The 21,819-nt window shown below is 39.5% G+C and overlaps 2 protein-coding genes across 3 annotated transcripts in view; one reads left to right on the top strand and one right to left on the bottom strand.

Annotated features, from left to right (window-relative positions):
- SPMIP2 (sperm microtubule inner protein 2) overlaps positions 1 to 21,819 on the top strand; it is a 70,855-nt gene that overhangs the window by 47,128 nt on the left and 1,908 nt on the right. Inside the window, 1 exon segment of the mRNA XM_032803461.2 lies at positions 1,278 to 1,440. Within this exon segment, the coding sequence (XP_032659352.1) occupies positions 1,278 to 1,440 (163 nt within the window).
- The window catches only part of FNIP2 (folliculin interacting protein 2), an 81,789-nt gene continuing 69,099 nt past the window's right edge, over positions 9,130 to 21,819 (bottom strand). For both annotated transcript variants that reach the window (XM_032803450.2, XM_032803452.2), the window contains 5 exons: positions 18,966 to 20,322; positions 17,456 to 17,612; positions 15,960 to 16,160; positions 12,407 to 12,522; positions 9,130 to 10,103 (listed from right to left, as the gene is read on the bottom strand). In XM_032803450.2, coding sequence (XP_032659341.1) covers positions 10,025 to 10,103; positions 12,407 to 12,522; positions 15,960 to 16,160; positions 17,456 to 17,612; positions 18,966 to 20,322 — 1,910 coding nt within the window. In that variant the 3' untranslated portion in view covers positions 9,130 to 10,024. The remainder of the gene's footprint in view (positions 10,104 to 12,406; positions 12,523 to 15,959; positions 16,161 to 17,455; positions 17,613 to 18,965; positions 20,323 to 21,819) is intronic.

Genomic DNA, 21,819 nt, shown 5'->3' with positions numbered 1-21,819 from the left:
ACGTGGCAGCAGCAGCCCCAGCAGCCAGCCCTATCCCATGGCCGGCACCCCCGGACAACTCCCTCCGCCCTGCCTCTTACCCTTCCCTCCAGCTCTGCCCCTGGCCCTCCCTCATTTCACCTCTTCCCCCAGCGATCCTGCACTCACCAGCAGTGGTGGGAAGCAGAACAACCCAGCACCAGCCCACTCTACTCCACTAGCTAACAGCCATGGTGCTCCGCTTCCCGCCACTGGTAAGTACGGTGAAAGGATCGCCCCCTGCACTCACCAGTGGCAGGAAGTGGAGAGACATAGCCTCAGCCCACTCCGCTTCCCTTGCCCTGACCCCAGCCATGTCACTTGGGTGGGGGAAAGGACCACCCCTGGCTCTCACCGGCAGTGGGAAGCGGAGCGCTGTGGCTGGGAGCTGGTGGAGTAGAGCGGGCTTGGGCCAGGTTGCTCTACTTCCCAAGGCTACCGGTGAGTGGGGGATCCCTTCCCCTAAGTCCCCTCCCCCGAGCAACATAGCTGGGGCTGGGGAAAGGGAAGCAGAGCGGGCTGCTTCTGGCCCCCCGCTAATGCCCCGGGCCACTCTGGGCCTGTGGGGCCCCCAAAAGATCCTGCCTCCCAAATCCTGAGGTGAGGAGGAGGCCTAGGGCTGCATAGGGCACCCAAATGGCTAGGGATGGCCGTGCATACACAGACCCCACTGAATTCACATATTATAGGCACATAAACCCTCTATTACCCCTAAGATACAACAACTTTCCCTTACCGACCAAGTCACAGTGTTAATAAAAGTACATAGCATCAGTCATAACACTATTACATAGCAGCTCTGCATCTGTCACATAAGTGTTTGCCGTTCAGTAGCACTCCCATTCCCTGGAAGCTAGGGAAAAGAGACAGGTTATCCAACTTGGAAGTCCTGCATGACAGAACAGAACACTAGCCCTAGGTGGGCCTAGTCTGTACAGTTCAAATACTAGAGGGTTATTTTATATAGCTTGAAACATTGGTACCTACAAGTTACGTCCTCTCCTGCAGCAAGCTGGCATATTTAGATTTGTATTCCTCTTTGTTCTGGGGAAGCAGAACAGGCATAAGTATCAATAGAAGAGATCTTGTCAGAAGTCCCTGGTCAACAAGTCTTTAGAATTAATTACCCTTTCCTATTAGAGATATCAAAATCTTATCTAAAGATTTCTGAATGAGAATACTCAAAATAGTGGCACCAGGAATAAATTAACATCTTACTTTCAGGGGTGATTTTTTTTTTTTCTTTTTTTAAATTGTAGGCAGCCTCCACCCAATATTCTTGATCTACAAGGCTCCAACACAAGGGGCAGGCTTGCTTGGAATTGCACTGACTATGACAACTTCTATCACGCTGATGGCAAATGGGCTGCAATGACCAGGGATAGCTGGTCGTCAAAGGGATCTGCGCTTCCCAGCTTAAAGGTACAGTACTTTCCCTAACAGAGGTATAGCTGAAAATTTCAAATTGAGACAGTGGTAGTGGCAAGAAAATGATAGATGGAAGGAGGAGGCTGGCTTCTTACAGTTGTGGAGTTTGGTCCTGATGCTGCAGGGCTTGGCAACGCTTTTTAATTGAGGAACAATTTTCTGTCTGGGGAATCATATACTCTGTTTTAGAACAAAGTTTAGCTAAATAAACATACGTAAAACTAAAAGTGATCAGCTTCAGCAGGCCAGTCCCTATACAGGTTTTTAGGGCCTATATAGAATCTCAAAAACCAGGTCTTAGCACCTGTAGTGTACAGTATTATAGAAACATAGGAATAGTTGTAGGACTAATAGTTGCCAAAGCATTACTGGTTTGTTAGTGTAGTTATAACTAAACAAATACCAAGAGGAGATTAACTGTCTAGGCTGTTTTGTGTGGCATCCTAGGCCACAGAGGTTCAACAGTAAAATAAAACTGCCCAGCAGTTCATATCTGAAAAGAAATGGTTATAGGCAGTGTTGGAGTTCAACTCCAGAATGGGGACCCACTTTCCTGTTGCTGATACCAGCTCCAGTCCTCTTTCCACATAATTCAAGTTGGATACCCCAATCACCTCAGCATTCTGTGGTAGGGGAAAGGCTGTGAAAAAGTACTCATGAATCCATTCTTCTCTAGCTGAAAATAGTTCTCCCTCCATCCATAACAGTGCAACAGATTGCTCTCTGTATGGGAACCTCTTCGCTCATAGAAGGAACAATGGAGCTTTCCTTCTGTCATACAGGCTTTTTTAGCAGATCACCATGGGATCGTTATAACTCTAAAATTCAATTTATAGGAGACTGCATTTATTTTTAAAAGCTTGAGATAGTCACTCATAAGCTCGCTAGTGCTGTCTTGAGCTTGAGGGCTCTCTGGACAACATGCAGTTCATACTTGTAATTCTTAGACTGTCTTAGTCCTGGGATTGTGCCAAAACAGAAGATTGACTGTGACATATTACAAGGGTAGTTTTTCAGCATGTGGATTACTAGTATGTAGCAATTAAGCTAATTTTATGTGGGAACAGAAGTATCATAAGGTCAGAGTCTTGTGCTTTGTTTACCAATCCGCCCAGCTGCCTTTTCCCACATCTAAAATCCTGGCTTTCATTTTTAGTTTCACTCCATTGCTTTTCCTTCAATTGTGTATATGTAGAAGACAGAATAGCAAGAATATATTAATCCATCACTGGTTGTTGAACTGACTTCATCCTACCTCTATTTTATCATGTCTCCTGTACTGGAGGAAAAAGCTATTCTTTAAAACACTATTTTTCTTTGTTTTACACCAGAGTTAGCATATAGTCCACAGTAGCTCTATCAATTGCAGCCCAGTGGGGTAAAAACAAAAACAACAATAAAAAACTAGTGGTCTTCAATAAATAAGTAGATAAGGTACATCACCACCAGCATTGTCATTCCAGTTGCCATTTATTTCATGGATTATAAATCTTGAACCAGGTATCTGCCTCTGGTATTAGGATTATTTTGTTTCAGGACACATTTTTGAAACAAATCTTTAATTTTATTGACAAGTATCAAATCATGGAATTGAGGTTAATAGTGAAAAATTACGTCCCCAAGCCTTGACTGCCTTAATCTGGTTTAAATACCCTATCAGTTTGATTACTCATTGTCAGTCTCAGAGTCTACGTTTTTTATATACAGATGTACACGCGCTCTCCTACTTTCTGATCCTTCTGCTTGGGTGTTGCACGTGTACTGATCTGTATCTCCTGTTAATACCATTCAATTTATGCTCCTGCTTCTTGTCCAACTGCTGACATCCTGTCTCATCCTCAACCCCTCATTCATTCATAAAATGTACCCTAAAATAACATTATAAAAATTAATAGAATCATAGAAGATTAGGGTTGGAAGAGACCTCAGGTCATCTAGTCCAACCTCCTGCTCAAAGCTAGACCAACCCCAACAAAATCATCTCAGCCAGGGCTTTGTCATTCCAGGGCCTTAAAAATCTCTAAGGATGGATTCCACCACCTCCCTGGGTAACCCATTCCAGTGCTCCACCACTCTCCTAGTGAAATACTTTTCCCTAATATCCTACCTAGACATCCCCCACTGCAACTTGAGACCATTGCTCCTTGTTCTGTCATCTGCCACCACTGAGAACAGCTGAGCTCCATCCTCTTTGGAACCCCCCCACCCCTTCAGGCAGTTATCAAATCCCCCCTCACTCTTCTGTTCTGCAGACTAAACAAGCCCAGTTCCCTAAGCATCTCCTTGTAAGTCGTGTGCCCCAGCCCGCTGATCATTTTCTTTGCCCTCCACTGGACTCTCTCCAATTTGTCCACATCCTTTCTGTAGTGAGGGGCCAACACTGGATGCAATACTCCAGATGTGGCCTCACCAATGCTGAATAGAGGAGAATAATCACTTCCCTTGATCTCCTGGCAATGCTCCCACTAATGCAGCTCAATATGCCGTTAGCCTTCTTGGCAACAAGGGCACACTGCTGACTCATATCCAGCTTCTCATCCACTGTAATCCCCAGGTCCTTTTCTGCAGAACTGCCAAATTGTTAGGGTTAATGCATTATCTAGCGTTCTCAGCCTTTTTGATTAAGTCACCAGTAAAGATCCATTTTATGGACTCATCCTAAACCTAGGTAGAAGCCGTCACTCAACATGAGGTAACCACATAACTCAACACAAATGGTGCTCTGGTTAAGGTGTAGACCAGAGGTCGGCAACCTTTCAGAAGTGGTGTGCCAAGTCTTCATTTATTCACTCTATGTAAGGTTTTCGGCGTGCCAGTAATACATTTTAACATTTTAGAAGGTCTCTTTCTATACAGTCTATAATATATAACTCAACTATTGTGTATGTAAAGTAGTAAGGTTTTTAAAATGTTTAAGAAGCTTCATTTAAAATTAAATTAAAATGCAGAGCCCCCCGGACCAGTGGCCAGGACCTGGGCAGTGTGAGTGCCGCTGAAAATCAGCTCGTGTGCCACCTTCGGCATGCATGCCATAGGTCACCTAATCCTGCCTAGACCAATAAAGGAAAATGGAAATCAGGATTACAACCCAGAGGCACAGCTGTGCATGTGTACTCTGCATGCTTGTAGGCCTTCAGTCTCATGAGCACCAAATTCTGTTTACCTTAAAAAGGTTACTGTTTTGGTAAGAGTCCTATGTAAAGGACAGGCTATGCAGTTCACCACAAAGTGGGTAAGTGTGAAATCATAGTGACAATCGAGTAAAACAAAGTTGTATTCACTGAATGTGCCTCTATAGGACAGAGCTTGGTACCACACCAAGCACTGCAGGAGATTTCAGATATATGTCAAAAGGCTACAAAGTTTACAGTTACTACTACAAAATAAAAGAAACTGAAACCATTTCAGGGAGATGCACAGTGAGGAGAACTTGATGCAAGGAGTTATTTTTCTTATCCCTTTCAGCCTGAGATATTACTAATCTTTACTGAGTTCAAACTGAAGATGGGATGAGTGATTATAAACATACAAACCAGACTGTACCTCAGCTCTATTCCCAAACATAAGGGTACAAAAACAATTGTTACATTAATCCTCTCTCTCTTCTCCAGTGTAATGATTAGCTGCAAGGCCAACAGATCCAGTCGTTTTTCTACAGTTTCTCCATTTAAATCTCATGCTGCTCTGAGGCCTCCAGACTGGAGAGTTGCTTGGTGCACTCTGAACAGTATCCAGCTTGGAAGCCTTAGTAATATGATGGATTTGGCATAAAAAAAAAAAAAAACTGACCCAAAACAGCTGGAAATCTGGTGAAGTCTGATTGATCATGCAGGTGAAAAAAAAAAAAAAAAACCCACAGAAAATTGAGTGAAGCACAAAAATACAAATACAGAACCTCAGGCTCTTAGGGCACTTGGCACATGGACAAGTATAAAATAGTTTTGTTTTTAAAATAAAGTCATATAGATGTGATGAAAAGCCCTAAGTTGTGAAAACGTATGGAGTGAACCTGGAAACAGCCACGGGCCTATGTGAGATCTATTGAATTAAGAAATAACTAATTCCTCCACAGAACCTAATTAGCAAGGGCATTCAGCCCATTCGTGTTCACTCAATTTTCATTTCTGCTCACAGATCACTTTTAAAGGTATCAGCATTTGTCTGCGTATAAATGGAGAGGGGGCATCTATAGATTTGAGTAGAGTTTCGGGAACATAAGCCCCCGAACCTTGCGAATACTGTCTATTACAATGCCATATCTGCTGCTGCACTACTGATAATGGTACTAGCCAATTGTACCCATCAATGCAGTGTTCAATTTGAGCTTTATCCACCAGAAGCAGAAAAACATTTCTAGGAAGAGATTTACAAGGGAAAAAAAATAAGCAAGACAATTTAAACTGAATTCAAAATATTTATTGCACCAAATGTTGCAAAGAAATAAACCAAAATTATACTGTACATAAACAGCAGTAAGAAAAAAAAAATTCCACAGTTTGATACTGAGACGCATTCAGTCAATCCTAAAAGAAGGAAATCCTCTCATAAAAATATGCAATAGCAACACAATCAGATTTGCTTCTAGTATGGATAACCAGTTATGTATGTCATTTTAATCCATTTAACTGGAGTAGCTAATGTATAATTGGCAGTTTAGACTCAATTCTGATCTGAGTCCTTTTAAGCCAAGAGTGGAGGTTGGGGAGAGGGAACCTTGCTTTAGATAGCAACCAAGCTGTCACTTTACATACAACAGTTTGGTGTTTTGAAAAAGGGCTTTTCACTTCAAGAGTGAAAATATACAAGCAAAAACACCTTATTTATTTTGTTCTCCAAATTATAGCTATGAAAGACACACAGAATTAAAAGTATATATTAATACATTTGAGGCAGAAGAACTATAGTTTAGATTAATTAATAATTTGGGAAGTTATAAACTAGATTAAAATATTTAGCTCATATTGAAACTGCTTTAGATTAAAAGACTTCTATTATATGCAGTCCTACAGTTTAGTGTTCACCTGTATTGGCATTTCTCCCCCACGTCTGTAAAAGTAATTTAATCTGAAGAGTGTACATTCTTTATATTGGAATGTACAAACTGCATTTCTGTAGGGTTTTGAAAGATTACTCAGCCTCACTTGAAAACCATGAAAAATATGTATTAAGAAGTTTACAAAAGATTTATAATACTGATAAAAATAAAAATGCTTTGGAATCTTGAAGATTTAAGCTACATTTTTATTTCACTGTAACTTTTAAACATTTTTCCTGTACATTCATATCACTTTTCATTCTATTAAAAAAATAAAACTGAAACATACTATAAAGATGTCTAACACAACATTTGTACATACTTACTGCTCTGTCATGCCACATTAACTTGCCCAACCAGCAAGATGCTACAAAAATGTTCAACAGGTAAGCTTTACAAAGTTGAAGAGCCCTAAAGGTAGTATCCTGTCAACTGAGGTAGTATATTTGGCGGGAGGGAGAAATATTTAAGTTTCTTTAAACTAAAGCCACTATTTTTTTAAAATTAAGAATTATATAAACCTTAATTTTAGAAATCAATTTTGAGACTAAAAATAGGGCAGTCTCATGTAATTTGTGAAGAGCAGCAAAGTGTTATATAAAAGGCAATAACTATATTGTAAAGATTTTATACTGAGCTGAGGAAAAGTCGATTGCATTTAAATCATCAGTTCATACATCTCCTTAAATTAATGTACAATTTTATCAAACAGCAGTATTTCTTGGGGGTAAGTAGTAAATTAAGAATTTCTGATCAAGGTTCTAAGTCTGCAACACGCTGTGTGCAGGTTGACTTGCCTTCAGTGGGGCTCCATGTGGATACAGAAGTCCACTTGCAGGCATCTCTCTGCAAAACTGGGACTCAAGTCAGTTCAGACGGAAACAAGACAAGCCATTTTTTGTTGAACATAAACAGGAACTAGACAAACTAAATTACTATGAAAAAAACTGCAGGGCATGAAGTAATGAGAATGCATAAAATACAGAATTCTTGCATACTTACAAGGGAAGTCATTACACACACCTACACACTAAGCAGAGAGGGGAAGTTTGACAACAGGTGCACTTGCTATGTCATTTGGTTTCAAGCAAACCATGGAGTGGAGGTCAAAGCAGCTCAGGGGAACCAAATCAGGGCAAGCAGATTTCTTCATGTATCAGCAATAAGAGATAACCCAAACTTCAGGAAGACTGTAGTCACTCTGAAGAGCATATTGGAGAAAAGGACTAAATGCAAAAGGACTACAGTGCAATTAAACAACCACAACTGGCCTAGGTCAGCTGATTCATGCTCATGGGGCTTGGGCTGTGCGGCTTTACAACTGCAGTGTAGACATTTGGGCTTGGGATGAAGCACAGGCTCTGGGACCCCATGAGGAGTTAATGTCCCACAATCCATGCTCCAGTCCAAGCCTGAAAGTCTACAGTGCAATTTTATAGACCTGCAGCCTGAGTTGGCTGACACAGCCCATCCATGGGTGTTTCATTGCTGTGTAGACATACTCTGAAAGTATTATGCAAAAGGGAGACTCCTGGAATGTTAGACTGGAGATCCCAGATGTTAAATAATCTTATCTGTTTAGAAATCATACCTGGAAATTAAGAGTCCTTCAACTTGGACACACAACCCTTCTGCACAGAAATTTCTCCTTGGTAATCTACATGTTCCTCTGAGAGAGAGAGAGAGAGAGAGAGAGAGAGACACACACACACACACACACACACACACTAACAAGATTAAGGGCAATTTTCTGTCACATTTAGAACAAAATGAAAACCCCCATAATACTCACCTTTTCTCACTTTAACTATTGAAGATTCTCTTTAGAAAGCCAATTATTAGGGCAGTATAAAATGAAACTCTGTGCTTAAATGCTAGGAATTTCTACAATGCTGGGAATTCTGGAATCACCAGCAAGGATGGTTCAGTGAGCCAATTAATGAATCCTAGCAGGCAGGAATTATTCTAGTAGGAAGAGTTCATGTTTCTAAACAAGTATTTAGACAGCTAGGTATCAAATGCCAAAAGTACCCTATACTACTCATGTCTGTGTTTCCACAGAATGTTTGATAGTCTAACACTCTGCTTAGAGCTCCTTGCCTCTAGCTTTCTTTCTTTGAAAATAATGGTTTCATTTCCTTTTGCCCTTTCTTGGTCTAAATAGTTTCATATGCGGCTCAATAGTGTTCAATGAAAAAAGTAACTTTGTACTTTGCTGTGCATACTTTGTATGTAAATAGTAAAGTTTGTGCCTGTGAGCAGAGAATTTCAGATAATTGTACACTATTATATGGAACAATAAAGAGACTGGTGCTATGAACTATTTGACCTAATGGGCAAGTTTCTTCCTCAAAGCAGTTAGTCCTTAATAGATTAGAAGGCACTGAGATGATAGTGCAAAAGTTCCATAGAATCATAATGGATGTTCATGAATGTTCATATTAATAAATCATGATGTCCAGGCTTGTCATTGTCCTCTTTGTTTCACTTAAAACAGCCTCTACTTTCAATGTGAATAAAGAGTCATCTCCAAATAGTGGCAATGCATTTTACTAGTATATTTTTTTTTTAAAGAAACTTTTGAGTTTATGCCAATTGGTGTATGCGCGCGCACACACACACACACACACACACACACCACACAAAGTCTAACACATTTGATAACATATTGTACGTTAGCTTGTCAAATGGAAATAGTTCAGATGGCAATAGTGGATTCCATTAAGACTTAGGACCAATTCCCAGTTTTACAGGGCATACAGAAACGCAAAAAAATCTATTAATGATGTAAATGCAAGAATGTAAACTTGTAGTAGAAATTCTATAAGACTTTCTAAAAAATCCTCCTCTCTCGAAAAGCTGTCTTCATTCTAATGTTGGGGTGGCACTAATTATAATCTGAGCTCATTCTATTTTCTCATCAGTAAAACTAGAAGCAGCTGCAGCTTCCTTTTATCCTTAAAGAAACAATAAACCTCACACATGCCACATAACTCAGCTGCTGAATCAAAGTTTCTTGTTTTGAGCTGGCCACTACTACAATACAAAAGGATGTCTGTGTTCTGCAGAACTTCATGTCCATCCAAACACCTCTGCATAGGAATGTTATGAACATAGTTTACAACTCCAGCTTCGCAACCAAAGAAGCACACAAAACACCATGCGATCACAAGTGCAGTATTAGAAGAACATCCTATTCCACCTGTTCTTTTTACTGCCACATCATGGGGTTTTTTAGCAGTGTTTTCTGCTGACAGTTCAGTGTTTGCTGTAGTGTTTACTTTTGCCATTTAAAAAGACCGCAAGGATGCATTCACCTTCATGATTCGTTAACTCAGAGGTGAGTGTAAAAAAAACCAACCCAAATGCCTTTTGTCTTATGTAAACTGAAGTCTTTAGATAAAGTGTCCAGCTGAAAGTAGAATCAAAAGGTGTTGGAATGCACTGCCATACACCTGCTTCCCTTTACCGGTACTTGGCACGTCTGTTCTTCCTTCAAGATTCTGTAGTTTGTTTAGGGAATGACTATCCTGAGATTTTAATTTATAAGAGTATTTGAGCAACATACGGGGAGTGAGTGCTTGCAACAGCAGCCAACAAAGGCAAGTCATTGGATTCAATCCTAGAAGTTTAAGAAAAGGAAGAAGGCTTTAAAATATATATCAACGTTTTACCGGAAAATAATAAAAAAAAGTTTCCCCCTCCCTCTCCCACCTCCCTAATCCACACCAGAAATAATTGGCGGTCACTCCCTATATCACTGGTGATTTAACAGGCTGAAGTGAGGTCTCTTCTCATTAAGGGTTCATTACTATTTGACCATTCATAGCATACCAATAAAATGTACAGTAGTATTTTTTCATTTGTAGATTTTTACAAAATAAGAAATCAGTGTTATATTATGTCATGCATTATCTTTGCTTGCTTTTAAATTCTTCACAAACTTCAGTTCACAGCTTCTTCCAAGCCATTAGTGTGAAATAATCAGGTTCTATTCCATTAGTACTACACTAACACTAACACCAGTTTGAAGAAAATAGTCAGTTTTTTCCAAGTGTTATATATAATCAAAATCAGACAGGCTCAGTGTTTCAGCACCACAACAGCTTTGCACTTCCTGAGACAGGCTCATGTTCTTAGAGCAGCAGTGGTGCTTTAGCACTCCAGGTAAAAGTTAATTTATTCACCCAGGCTCTAAAAAACTCAAAATTCCACAAATTGAGACTATTGCCATAATAATAAACAATTTAACATTCCCAAGGCATCTTGCATCAAAGTCTCAGTAGATGTTTTTGACAACAGATCCTGATCGGAGCAGCATTACAGCTGAAGTTGCTTGACAAGAACACATACCCACTGTGCAATCAAAGCAGGGGTAGAAAAAGCACAGCCCTGTCAATTTCAAGTCACTTCAGCTATGGCGTTCAGACCAGGATATGAGATTTGATGAGAAACAGAATGGAATGCCTCAGACAGCTGGGGGAGGGAAAGTTAAAGAACAGGGAAAGCAAAGAGTAAAAGGGAGGCAGTGTGACTTAGTGGCTAGAAAACTGGACTGGGACTCAGGAGACCAGATTTCTATTCCCAGCTCTGACACTGGCATGGTGGGTGACCGTGGGCAATTCCCATAACCTCTGTGCTTCAGTTTCCCCATCTGTAAAATGAGGATAATGATATGACCGCCTTTGTAAAGTGCTTTGAGATCTACAAATGAAGAGTACTATGCAAGAGCTAGATATTACTATTATTATTATTAAAACACTAAGAAGTAATCAGAGAAATTGCAAGCTCTTTTGTTCTGTGTTTGTACAGCACGCAGCACAATGGTGTCCTTGTCTATGATTAGGCTCTTAGGTGCTACAAATAATGAAAAATAATAAATGTAGGGTTGACAGAGGGAGAAAAAAGAAGAAAAAATGGACACAGTCTTTTCATTTAGCTGTTGGACAAGAGGAATACAGTGAATGTACAGGAAGGCTGAAAAGTGAATAACTGAGAAAAACTTCACAAAGAAAACCAAGTCATGCACCTTAGTGACTCTGAGTTACTGTACCTAACTGCTTAAAAAAAACAAACAAACCCAAATACCTGTCATCCTTTTTTGTCACACATGATTAACAGCAGTAAGAGTCCAAAGACTCAGACTGGCAGTGGTCTCCAACTTCTTAGGATATCTGCTTATTAAACTCATGTATCAAGAAGGCTAGCATGTATTTTTAACAGTTAAAGCTAATTAGTATCAGAACTGATTTCTGTCTTATTTCTGAAGATGGGCTTTTAAATTATTGTAGAAAACAAAATCAGTGGCAAAGGGGAGCAGAGAACACAAGCCAGTCTGACAGGCACACTGAGAACAGCTCTGTGTGTGTGTGTGTGGTCTTCAGGATGTAGACAGGTGCACGTGTAAAGCTGCATGTAAAGTGAGTAACACACACTATTATGCATAGTTGCTGGAAAAGGAAAATTCGTTCGTGTTCCAACACCTGCCTTTTGTATCCAGAACAATGAATACTCCTCAACTAAAAAATAAAATAAAATAAAAAACACCCCAACATTTGGAGGCACTGCTTCTGCCCACCCTGAAACTTTGATACAAAAGGGGGAAAAAAAGATCAAATTGACTGATAACAGAATGGGACTTTGCCTGTTTGCCTGACAAACTGCTCATGAAATAAAACGTTAATTTTTCTTCAAGACAATAAGGACCAGTTATTGTTCTTGATGCTAAATTTTGAACTGTTCAATTTGACTTCCAGATAGCTCAGTGGCACACATTTTCACACTTCATTTAGTATGTCTCTCATATACAAACCTAGTGGGTAGTGAGAAGCAAGCCTACTCACTGAACAGCGGGGTAGCATTTGAACTTCAAGGGAGTTTGGTCAATCTTACCAGCAGTTTATAGCAGCTCTAAGTCTTACTCACCCCAATACAATTCCTAGCTCTTTTACATGAACTCTTGTATGTCCTCGCAGGTATTCTGAGAGCATTTTGCTTTTGAGGTACATCTCCTGTAGCCTATCCTCAAGATGCATTATGCACTGTAAAAAATACACCAGAAATTTCGAGAATCGATTTAGCTTTCATGTGAAATCACTGTAAATGTGTAAACTCATAATTTAGCTACTATACCAGGAGGCATGATGTAAGTTTAGCGTAACTTAAACCCAAAAAAATAGGCATAGTGCTCTTTGCAAGTGGCAAACACAATCATAGCAAAATGGATCATTTTTCAGAGATTTGGGTCAGGCTATCTTTCCTGGCTAGCACCTTTGTTGCAGTCAACCAGCCATATCCAACTCCCACTGTAGTCAATGGCAGTCTTTTCACTAACTTAAATAAAAGCTGGATCAGACCCAAAGACATTCAAGGCATCTGATTAAAACTGAAACCTGAAGACTTTGATTTGGCCATCTTTATTTCAAGTCACTACTGTTTTTTCTGAAAGATACAGCTTAAATAGCAGAATCTAAAATCGGAACTTTATAGATCTGCAGAATTGCCATTCTTGAAGAAACTAAGAATTATAAAAAGCAGCACTTTCAATTTTATTTTATACACTTCTACCTCAATATAATGCTGTCCTTGGGAGCCAAAAAAATCTTACCGCATTATAGGTGAAACCGTGTTATATCGAACTTGCTTTGATCCACAGGAGTGCACAGACCCAACCCCCCAGAGCGCTGCTTTATCGCATTATATCCGATTGGGTTGCGTTATATCAGGGTAGCGGTGTATTTGCAATAAAGTGTGTAAAGACAGTGATATGGGCTGGAGTGACAGGTTCTTTTGTTCATTAATTTATTTTAAAATCTCATTTATGAACCCCTTGTAGATGTTTTGCAGTACTAGCGCTAAAGGGTTTTAATATTGGTTCAATGGTGTTTAATAACTAAATACTAGTTGTCAAATGGTAAAAGTTGAAGTTAATTGGTATTTCAATAATTAGACTTTTAAAGATCACATTGTCCATTAACTTAATATGCTAGAAGTTCATATGCTTTTTATAGATTTGAGAGAGAATTTAAGTGTGAGAGCAATTATCATGCAAGAGAATAGGTGAAATGCCATTGAAGTCAGAGGCAAAACTACCAGGGGGCCAAAGTTACACCCCATATTTTTAGTGCTAGAATATGAACTGGTAAGACACTTTATTGCCTATTTTGGTATGGGATACAGGATATGTATTAAATTTGATACATCATCTCTCTGCAGCAAAGACCAGTCCACCAAAATCAAACTAATTCAGCTCTGCATGCTCTTAGAGATGAACGCAAGCAGCGTACGCAGTAAGTCTTATTACAGAGTACATCTGACAGGAGGAGGCAGCAATTAGACACGCATCAGGAGCGTGTAACTTTAGGTCACATTAAGTATATTTCTCAAGTTTAAGGAGTAAAAAACTCTGCATTTGTTCAAGCATATGGAATTCTTAACACTGTCCTAGACATTTGAATTTTTTTTTGTATTTTATGCTAATGTACAACAAATTTTGCTAATTAAAGTCTAAGCCAGAAGAGAGCTGTGCTTGGTAGGTAAGATAACATTATTTTGATGTTCTTTAGCAGCATAAATAAATATTTGAACAATCATTCTTTCAGTTCATAATGGTTCTTACATAACTTGAGAACAGACACTGGATTGACTGTTTAATGCTTTGGGTTGTAGGAAAAATAGATACCATCTCATGACACAGTGCTAGCTAAGGTGAACTGACAACCACTTGACTTAACATTTTCACTAAATACCCACATCACAGGTGACAATCAGAACATGGTATGAGCTAGGATAACACATTCTCCATGCACCCTCAAATGCAAAGAGAATCCATTAATGCAGTGGTTCTCAACCAGGGGTATGAGTACCCTTCGGGATACGCAGAGGTTTTGTTTATACTGCTCTATATACTGAAATGTAAGTACAATATATATATTCCAATTGATTTATTTTATAAATTATATAGTAAAAATGAGAGTGTAAGCAATTTTTCCATGATAGTGTGCGGTGACACTTGTATTTTTACATCTGGTTTTGTAAGCAAGTAGTTTTTAAGTGAGGAATAACCTGGAGGTACTCAAGACTAATCAGACTCCTGAAAGGGGTACAGTAGTCTGGAAAGGTTGAGAGCCACTGCATTATGCATCCTTAATAGGCTGGGTTAGGGATAGACATCTATGTAAGTAGGTGTACACTGAGCGTTGCCCCGGGGGGGGGGGGCAAGTCGGGCAATTTGCCCCAGGCACCACAGGGGCCCCCACGAGAATATAGTATTCTATAGTATTGCAACTTTTTTTTAATGGAAGGAACCCCCAAAATTGCTTTTTCCCAGGCCCCCTGAATCTTCTGGGCATAATTCCATAAACTCTTGTCATCTTCTGAAACTTGCATTGCCACAGTTTACTTTCCCAGTACTTATATCATTAAATGTTATATGGGATTAAGAATTTTATGAAAGTAAAGAATATGGATGGTAGGTAAAGAGAAGTGTTTACCTCTCCGTTACACTCCATTCTAAAGGAGATCAGCAGTGTCACACACTCCTATATGGTAACCTTTACAAACAGAACACTTCCATTCACTGAATGCCAGCTAAAAATCAGAAGATACTTAGAAATTTTTAATTTCATGTATGGGTACACCAGACAAATCCCACTCATTCTTGATGCCTGAAGAGTTCAGGCTCATCATGCCTACAGAGGCATGAGAAATGAAGTGGAATTTTTCAAAATTTTTCTTATGACTTGTACCATTGAATGAAAGAAAAATTATTCAAAAGTCAGCTTTCAATATCAGAGATAGTGACTCAAACTGGGATATACATTTTTTCTCTCTCTCGCTCTTTTTTTTTTTTAAAAGGTGCATTTAAGCAGCATCCATGCCGATTTTAGTTTGTTCTTTCCACTAACCATGGACATACTCCAATGGGTGGGCTTTAATATGGTCATATATCTTGAAGTGCCACAATGAGCACACCATTGGCCTGTGTTGCCTATCGCTCAAAACTGTTCTCTGTTTTGTGTAGTACCATACAAAACACAGTTTGTTGATCTGAACAACGGATGGGTGGCTCAGAAGGAAAACTGACAAGGGAGGCAGTCTGCTAAGACACAAATTTAGCAGCATTATGCTTATCAATGACAGGGGTTCTGTGGGTAAATAGTATATGATCATGTAATTCAAGACTGTAGTATAATGCATACACACAAGGGGTCTGAATTAAGGCTGAACAGGCAACCTTAATTCTGGCATTTACTAACTTTTCAGTCCTTGACTTTGCAATCTTAATGTTCTTTTAATACGGTTTTATATGTGTAATATCTCTGTAGGTGGGCTGCACTGTGCATGTTTAGAATATTTACTAAATTGTTTCACTGTAATTGAAATCAGCCAGGTAATACCTGAAGGCCCTAGCATACGAAATTTAGCACACGACTGAACAATTCTTATTAGCCACAGTTGTTCGTAAAGAAATACTTACGAAGTCAGCTGGGAAGTGGAGTTTGTAAAGCTGTAAAATGGACTGCAGCAAATTGGACACTTGACTGGAGACTAAGACATCTTTGCCTAGCTTCATACTGTCTATCATCCTTCTCTGGCTTGTAGCCACCTGTACAGTCCATTTATCCGTATCGGCAATAATGCAGACAGCTTCTGCTATGGGCTCATCTAGTACTGGATGCTATAATAGGTACAAAACAAGAACACTAGGTATTCAAAACATTTTCAACTGGGGTTCACAACTGAGGCTAAAAGGCTTTATTAGCACTTAAGTTTTGCGTGGGGGGGTGGAATGATAAAGTGGGAAGAGTGTTTCAAAGAAGTGAGACCAAACATTTGTTTTTGTCTAAAAACAAAAGGTTTTATAAAAATAACGTGAGAACTGTGGAGAATTTGGATTGGATTTTGTTATGGTGAAATAACTAACAAGACTAACTTGATTTGGGGCCAAAGTAAAAATACGCAAGTCAGACGCGTAGATTTTATTTTAAAAACAGATGGGTGTGAAAGAGACAACTATATACTAATCGCGAATTTCTTTATACAAAAGGAATCCCCAGCTCCCCTATTAGACCAGCTTTACTGCTGCTTTCTCTTACAGGGGAGGCACAAAGGGTTAGATTGGGGGCTAAAGCTGTGGCCTGTGTGTTTCAAAGACAAATTTCTGTTCTGTAAGTGTGGAAAAAATTGCAATTTCATTGCTCAATTTAAAACACTCCATTAGAGAAGCACGGTTCGTTTTACTGTTTCCTTCCTGCACTGCTACAGATAGCTAAAAGCACTTAATGTCTGCAACTAGGGCTTGTTAATCTTTAGTCGGCATTTACTGTGCATCTATAAATGTTAATTTATTGATAGATGAGTTATAATAAATTACTTGTTTTGAACCTACAAATAGAGTAAAAACCAGTCATTTTAGACATGGTCTAACACACAATGAAGCTTGTACTTATGGCCAACTAATCTGCACTCAGTCATCTGTGCTAATGACTGGCAAAATCTCTGTCCCTACAAGATTTCTCATCTCCATAGTAACATGTACTATAGTAGGTGGTAACTGCATTAACAAGCTTCCAGGCACCTGCAGACCATCTTAGTTGTGTACACTGCAATGCAGTCAGCCTGTTAAGGTTACTGAAAAGGGAAGCACTTCAATATTATATTTTTCCTATTGTAAAGAATAATCCTGTTAAACTTTTCAAGTTGTAGGTAGAGAATTAGATATCCCCCCCCATTTATGTTTGCAGTATAAGATTTATACAGTACATGTGAGCACATATGAAAGGGGTGTGTGTGTACTGTCACATGTTCTAAGAGTCAAGAAGTGTGAAGTCTCTATATTGGTCACTAGCAACTGGTTTTACTGAACAGTAGCTATTCTGTATTTTTTCCCCATCCAGAATATGTTCTCAGTAAGATCATATCATTCCTACTATTAGAGGTCAGTGGCTCTGGAAAAAATGTAGGGAAACCTACATGCACTGCATGAAGCAGATCTGCTGGTAACCACTGCTTGAGTTTTTCATCATTACTTATTCCATGCAGCACCAGATCAGGCATGTATGTGGGACAGTAACCACCGAGAAGTGACCTTCCAAAGTTTTTCACACTTGGACTGCTGATTATGCTGGATCTGAAACAGAAGAATACGAAGCCCATTCAAAAGCCAAGAGCATAGCCACCTTTCAGATCTCTCTCCCCACTCCTCCTAAAGGCACAATAAGTATAGTGAAATTGTCAGCATTATAGACTTGTCACAAGATCTTCAAATACATGAAACTGATGCAATTCTTATCTGACAGGCTATATTTAGATGCTGTTGAGAGACCTGACATTAACTAGCTCTCAGGTTTACTCTGTGCCTGGCTCTGTAGCCTGTTTAAATTTACATAGCAAGCCCTCTGGCATTTAAAATTAAGCAGCACTAAATGAAGCCACACAAGGAAAAAAGAAACAATGAAGCAGAGTTAATATTGGTGCAGGAACCTTAACATTCCCTGACCAATTTTAAACAGTTCAGAACATTTTAGTTTTCTAGATTTTAAGAAAAGAAGACAAGTCTGAAACTGTTAAGCCTTGTGGAATATATAAGCTCCCTGTTTTGCAGCTAGTTGGTTTGCTGAGCTTGAGAGTTCATTGCCTGGTTCAGTGAACACTTAACTAAATGCATATGCAGTCTCAAGCAAAGTAAAGGCATCAGAATTATGCCTGCATTAAATTTTAGACTTCATCTGTTTACCAAAAAGTGTGACTAGAATTTTTCTGCTCTCCCTAAAGTCAAAAGGATGAGAAAAGTGTTTTGCTCAAACTTTCACAGATGTTCACCTTCTGCCAGAGCACGAACATGGAATATTTCAGCCTTAAGGGAACAGTTTTCAAGACCCTAAACAATAATAAAGCCCAGATAACTGGCTGAATGAAGTCTGTAGAGCTCTGCCTGGTCACAAGGGCTCTCCTGCACTGTTCAGAACTTAAATGGTGAAAAAGGGGTGGGGATGGAGATGTTATAATGGATATTTAATAGCAACTTCTAGCAAATATTAAAAGTAAGTTTAATGTAAAGTACTCGAGGCCAGTCTTAGAGGTTTATTTTGTTTGTTTTTGTTTTTAAGTAAATGAATTTAAATGTTCATGCTGGATAGACAGTGAAGTTTTCAATTCAAAGCATAGGCAGTAACTATGCACACTCCCTACCCCACCAGCATGCGTCTTAGCCCTGCTGAAGGACCAGAAATATCTGAGAAAAAAAGCCCTGTCAAAAAAACAATTATTTTGACAAGCAGTCAGTGTATCATCCTACTCAAATCTCAGCCTTTTGCTGAGACTGCCAACAAAGGACCCAGTTGCAACAGCAATTTTTACAGTACAGACATCAGCAAGAAACTGAGTTGCGACCCCATGCGTTTCACAGACCGCTGAACAGCTTTTGGGTAACAACAGCGTTTGACCCCATTTGGCACAAGATCCACTCATATATATTCTTTACCTTGGTAAAGGAAGTTCTACTTCTGTAAATTCTTCATGCCTATTGCTGACATGGCCTCGAGGGTGTAGATCAGAGACACACGAAGCACCATCATCATCGCTGTCTCCAAGTGCACTATCTGAACTCTCATTCCTAGGAATATCCCCTTCGATTCGGAAGGGGATTTTCCTTCCAGCATCCCCATAGGGGACATCGTCAGTGACTACTTGGCCAGAGTCCTGTACGTCAGAACTTGTTTTAACAGAGTCAGGTGAATGGCCTTCCCCATTCTTGGAGCACAGGGTTCTAGCTTCCTGTAAGATTTCTGTTTTTACAGTTTCTATTTTATCAGATGGCTTAAGCGGTTCATCTGACAAACCACGCAGAGTAGAAGTATTTGCTATATTCATTTCAATTTTATTACCTTCAGCAAAATATTCATCAAATATACTCGCACTTGCTTCACATGACGGAATTTGTGCATAACAGATATTACGCCTAATGTGTAATGGGTTAAGGGAGGCTTTGGAAGTTTCTTGTTGGCTCTGGGAAGTTTCTGCAGGCACATTTGGTGGACTTGACGTACAGCTTGCTACCTGTAGATTTTTTTTGAATGCCCTAAAATTTTCATCCATGTCACTCTTGCGAGTTTCTAAATCTGACTCTGGCGATGTAGAACTTCCAATCTGGAAGGTGACCCTTTCTAAAGGAGGACTCCTGTCAACAAACCTCTCAGGACACGGTACAGCAGATGGCCTGTCAGATGGCTTTTCTGCTACTTCACTAGTGGCCTGGTTGCTATTCTTTAAGACATCCGTTAAATCCTCTGATTCTATTTGTTCTTCAAAATGGTAGGACACAGTTCCTGTATCAACAACCTTCCCTTTCCTACAGTCATCCACCATTCCCTTAGACTCAGAACTGCTAACTGTGAGGTCTTTTGATGCAATACAGGATGCCCTGGAGCTCTGATCAGCCTTTCCTGTTACTTCTTCATTCTTTTCTTTTGAGGACATTGGCAGAGCAAGAGAGCTCTCTGAGTTACTGACATGCCCCATAGTGCTATTGGTTTGATTTCCACCATTCTTCTGAGGTAGGATTGGCGGCACAAGAGCGGGTTCATTCTTAACAGTGACAATCACATAATCAGATTCTTCAACCTCTCCCTTTTCCAGTGTAGTTGTGATCGTCCTTCCATTTAGCAGTTGCTCTTCCTCTCCAACATTCCCATTCCAGGCCAGCTGATTTTCTTGTAGCTCAGAGCACCGTAGGAAGTATGTTAGAACGTAGAGAATACGTTGAACTAATTCCTTATGTTTTCCAACAATCACAGTCCGTGTCAGTCTAACGGGAGAGCCTATGGCACCATACAGATCACCTATGCAAACATATAGGGAAACAGGTACTTCACAAATGTGTATGTGGTTACACTACAAGTTTCAGAAGTAGAAAACACATTAAAAGCATTCTTTGTAAGAACACACTTACATAATTTGGGCAATTCCTTATACCATTTTAACATGCTTTGCCTCACAGCAAATTAATGGAGGTTTGAAAACATTTGTCTTTTCTTTTTTTAAACCCAATATTTCCTTTTATTTAAACCTAGGCTTGTTTTCATAGAGTTGATCATGAGTGTGAGACTGCTAGCATTCAGTCTCGGTCACCACAACACTACTGAAAGTTTTGTTTCACAAAACAAAGCTTACAAGATGTTATTTTCATTAGGAAATGGAGACAAGGAAAGAAAGTCCTTTTATTTATATGATGAGCACAGTTGCTACAGAAATCAGAAGCAAACAAACAGGAAGCCCAATTGACATTTTTAACAGAGTTTCTAGGAATAAAAGCCAAATCAAAGCCTTGATATTAAGAACATACTCACAGGATTAACTTTACGTATGCAAGTAGTCCCACAGGGAATAAGATTGTTAGATCATGTAGATGTATCGAAGTTGGCAGGGCCTGACAAAATGCACCCTAGGGTACTTAAGAACCTAACTGATGCAATCTCTGAACCATTAGCAATTATCTCCAGGAACTCATGGAGGATGGGTGAGATCCCAGAGGGCTGCAAAAGGGCAAACATAGTACCTATCTTTAAAAAAGGGGAACAAAGAGGACCAGGAGAGTTATAGATCAGTTAGCCTAACTTCATACCTGGAAAGATATTGGAACAAATTATTAAACAATCCGTTTAAGTACCTAAAGGATCATTAGGTGAATACATAATAGCCAGCAAGCATTTGTCAAGAACAAGCAATGCCAGAACAATCTAATTTCCTTCTTTAACAGAGTTACTGGCCTACTTGATTGGGGAGGGGGAGGGGGAGGTTGGGGGACAGTAGACGTGATATAGCTTGATTTTAGTAAGAGACTTTTGATGCAGTCCCAAATGCCACTCTCATAAGCAAACTAGGGAAGCGTGGTCAAATTGAAATGACCATAAAGTGGATAGACAACTGTTTGAAAGACAGTACTCAAAAAGTAGTTATCAATGGTTCACTATCAAACTGGGAGGATGTATCAAGTGGGATCACCCAGAGGCCTGTCATGGATCGGGTACTTTTCAATATTTTCACTAATGACTTGGATAATGGGGTCGACTATATGGTTATAAAATTTGCAGATGACACCAAGCTGGGAAAGGTTGCAAGCACCTTGGAGGGCAGCATCAGAATTCAAAAAGACCTTGTCAAACTGGAAAACTGGTCTGAAATCAATAAGATGAAATTCAATAAAAGACAAGTGCAAAGTACTTCACTTATGAAAGAAAAACCAAATGCACAATAAAATGGGAATAACTGGCTAGACAGCAGTACTGCTGAAAAGGATTTGTTCTAGTGCATCACAAGTTGAATATGAGTCAATATCA

Source organism: Chelonoidis abingdonii, chromosome 5 (genome assembly GCF_003597395.2).
Source record: "Chelonoidis abingdonii isolate Lonesome George chromosome 5, CheloAbing_2.0, whole genome shotgun sequence".
In the NCBI taxonomy this organism is placed as follows: Eukaryota; Metazoa; Chordata; order Testudines; family Testudinidae; genus Chelonoidis; species Chelonoidis abingdonii.
This window is presented reverse-complemented; position numbering and strand designations above follow the sequence as displayed.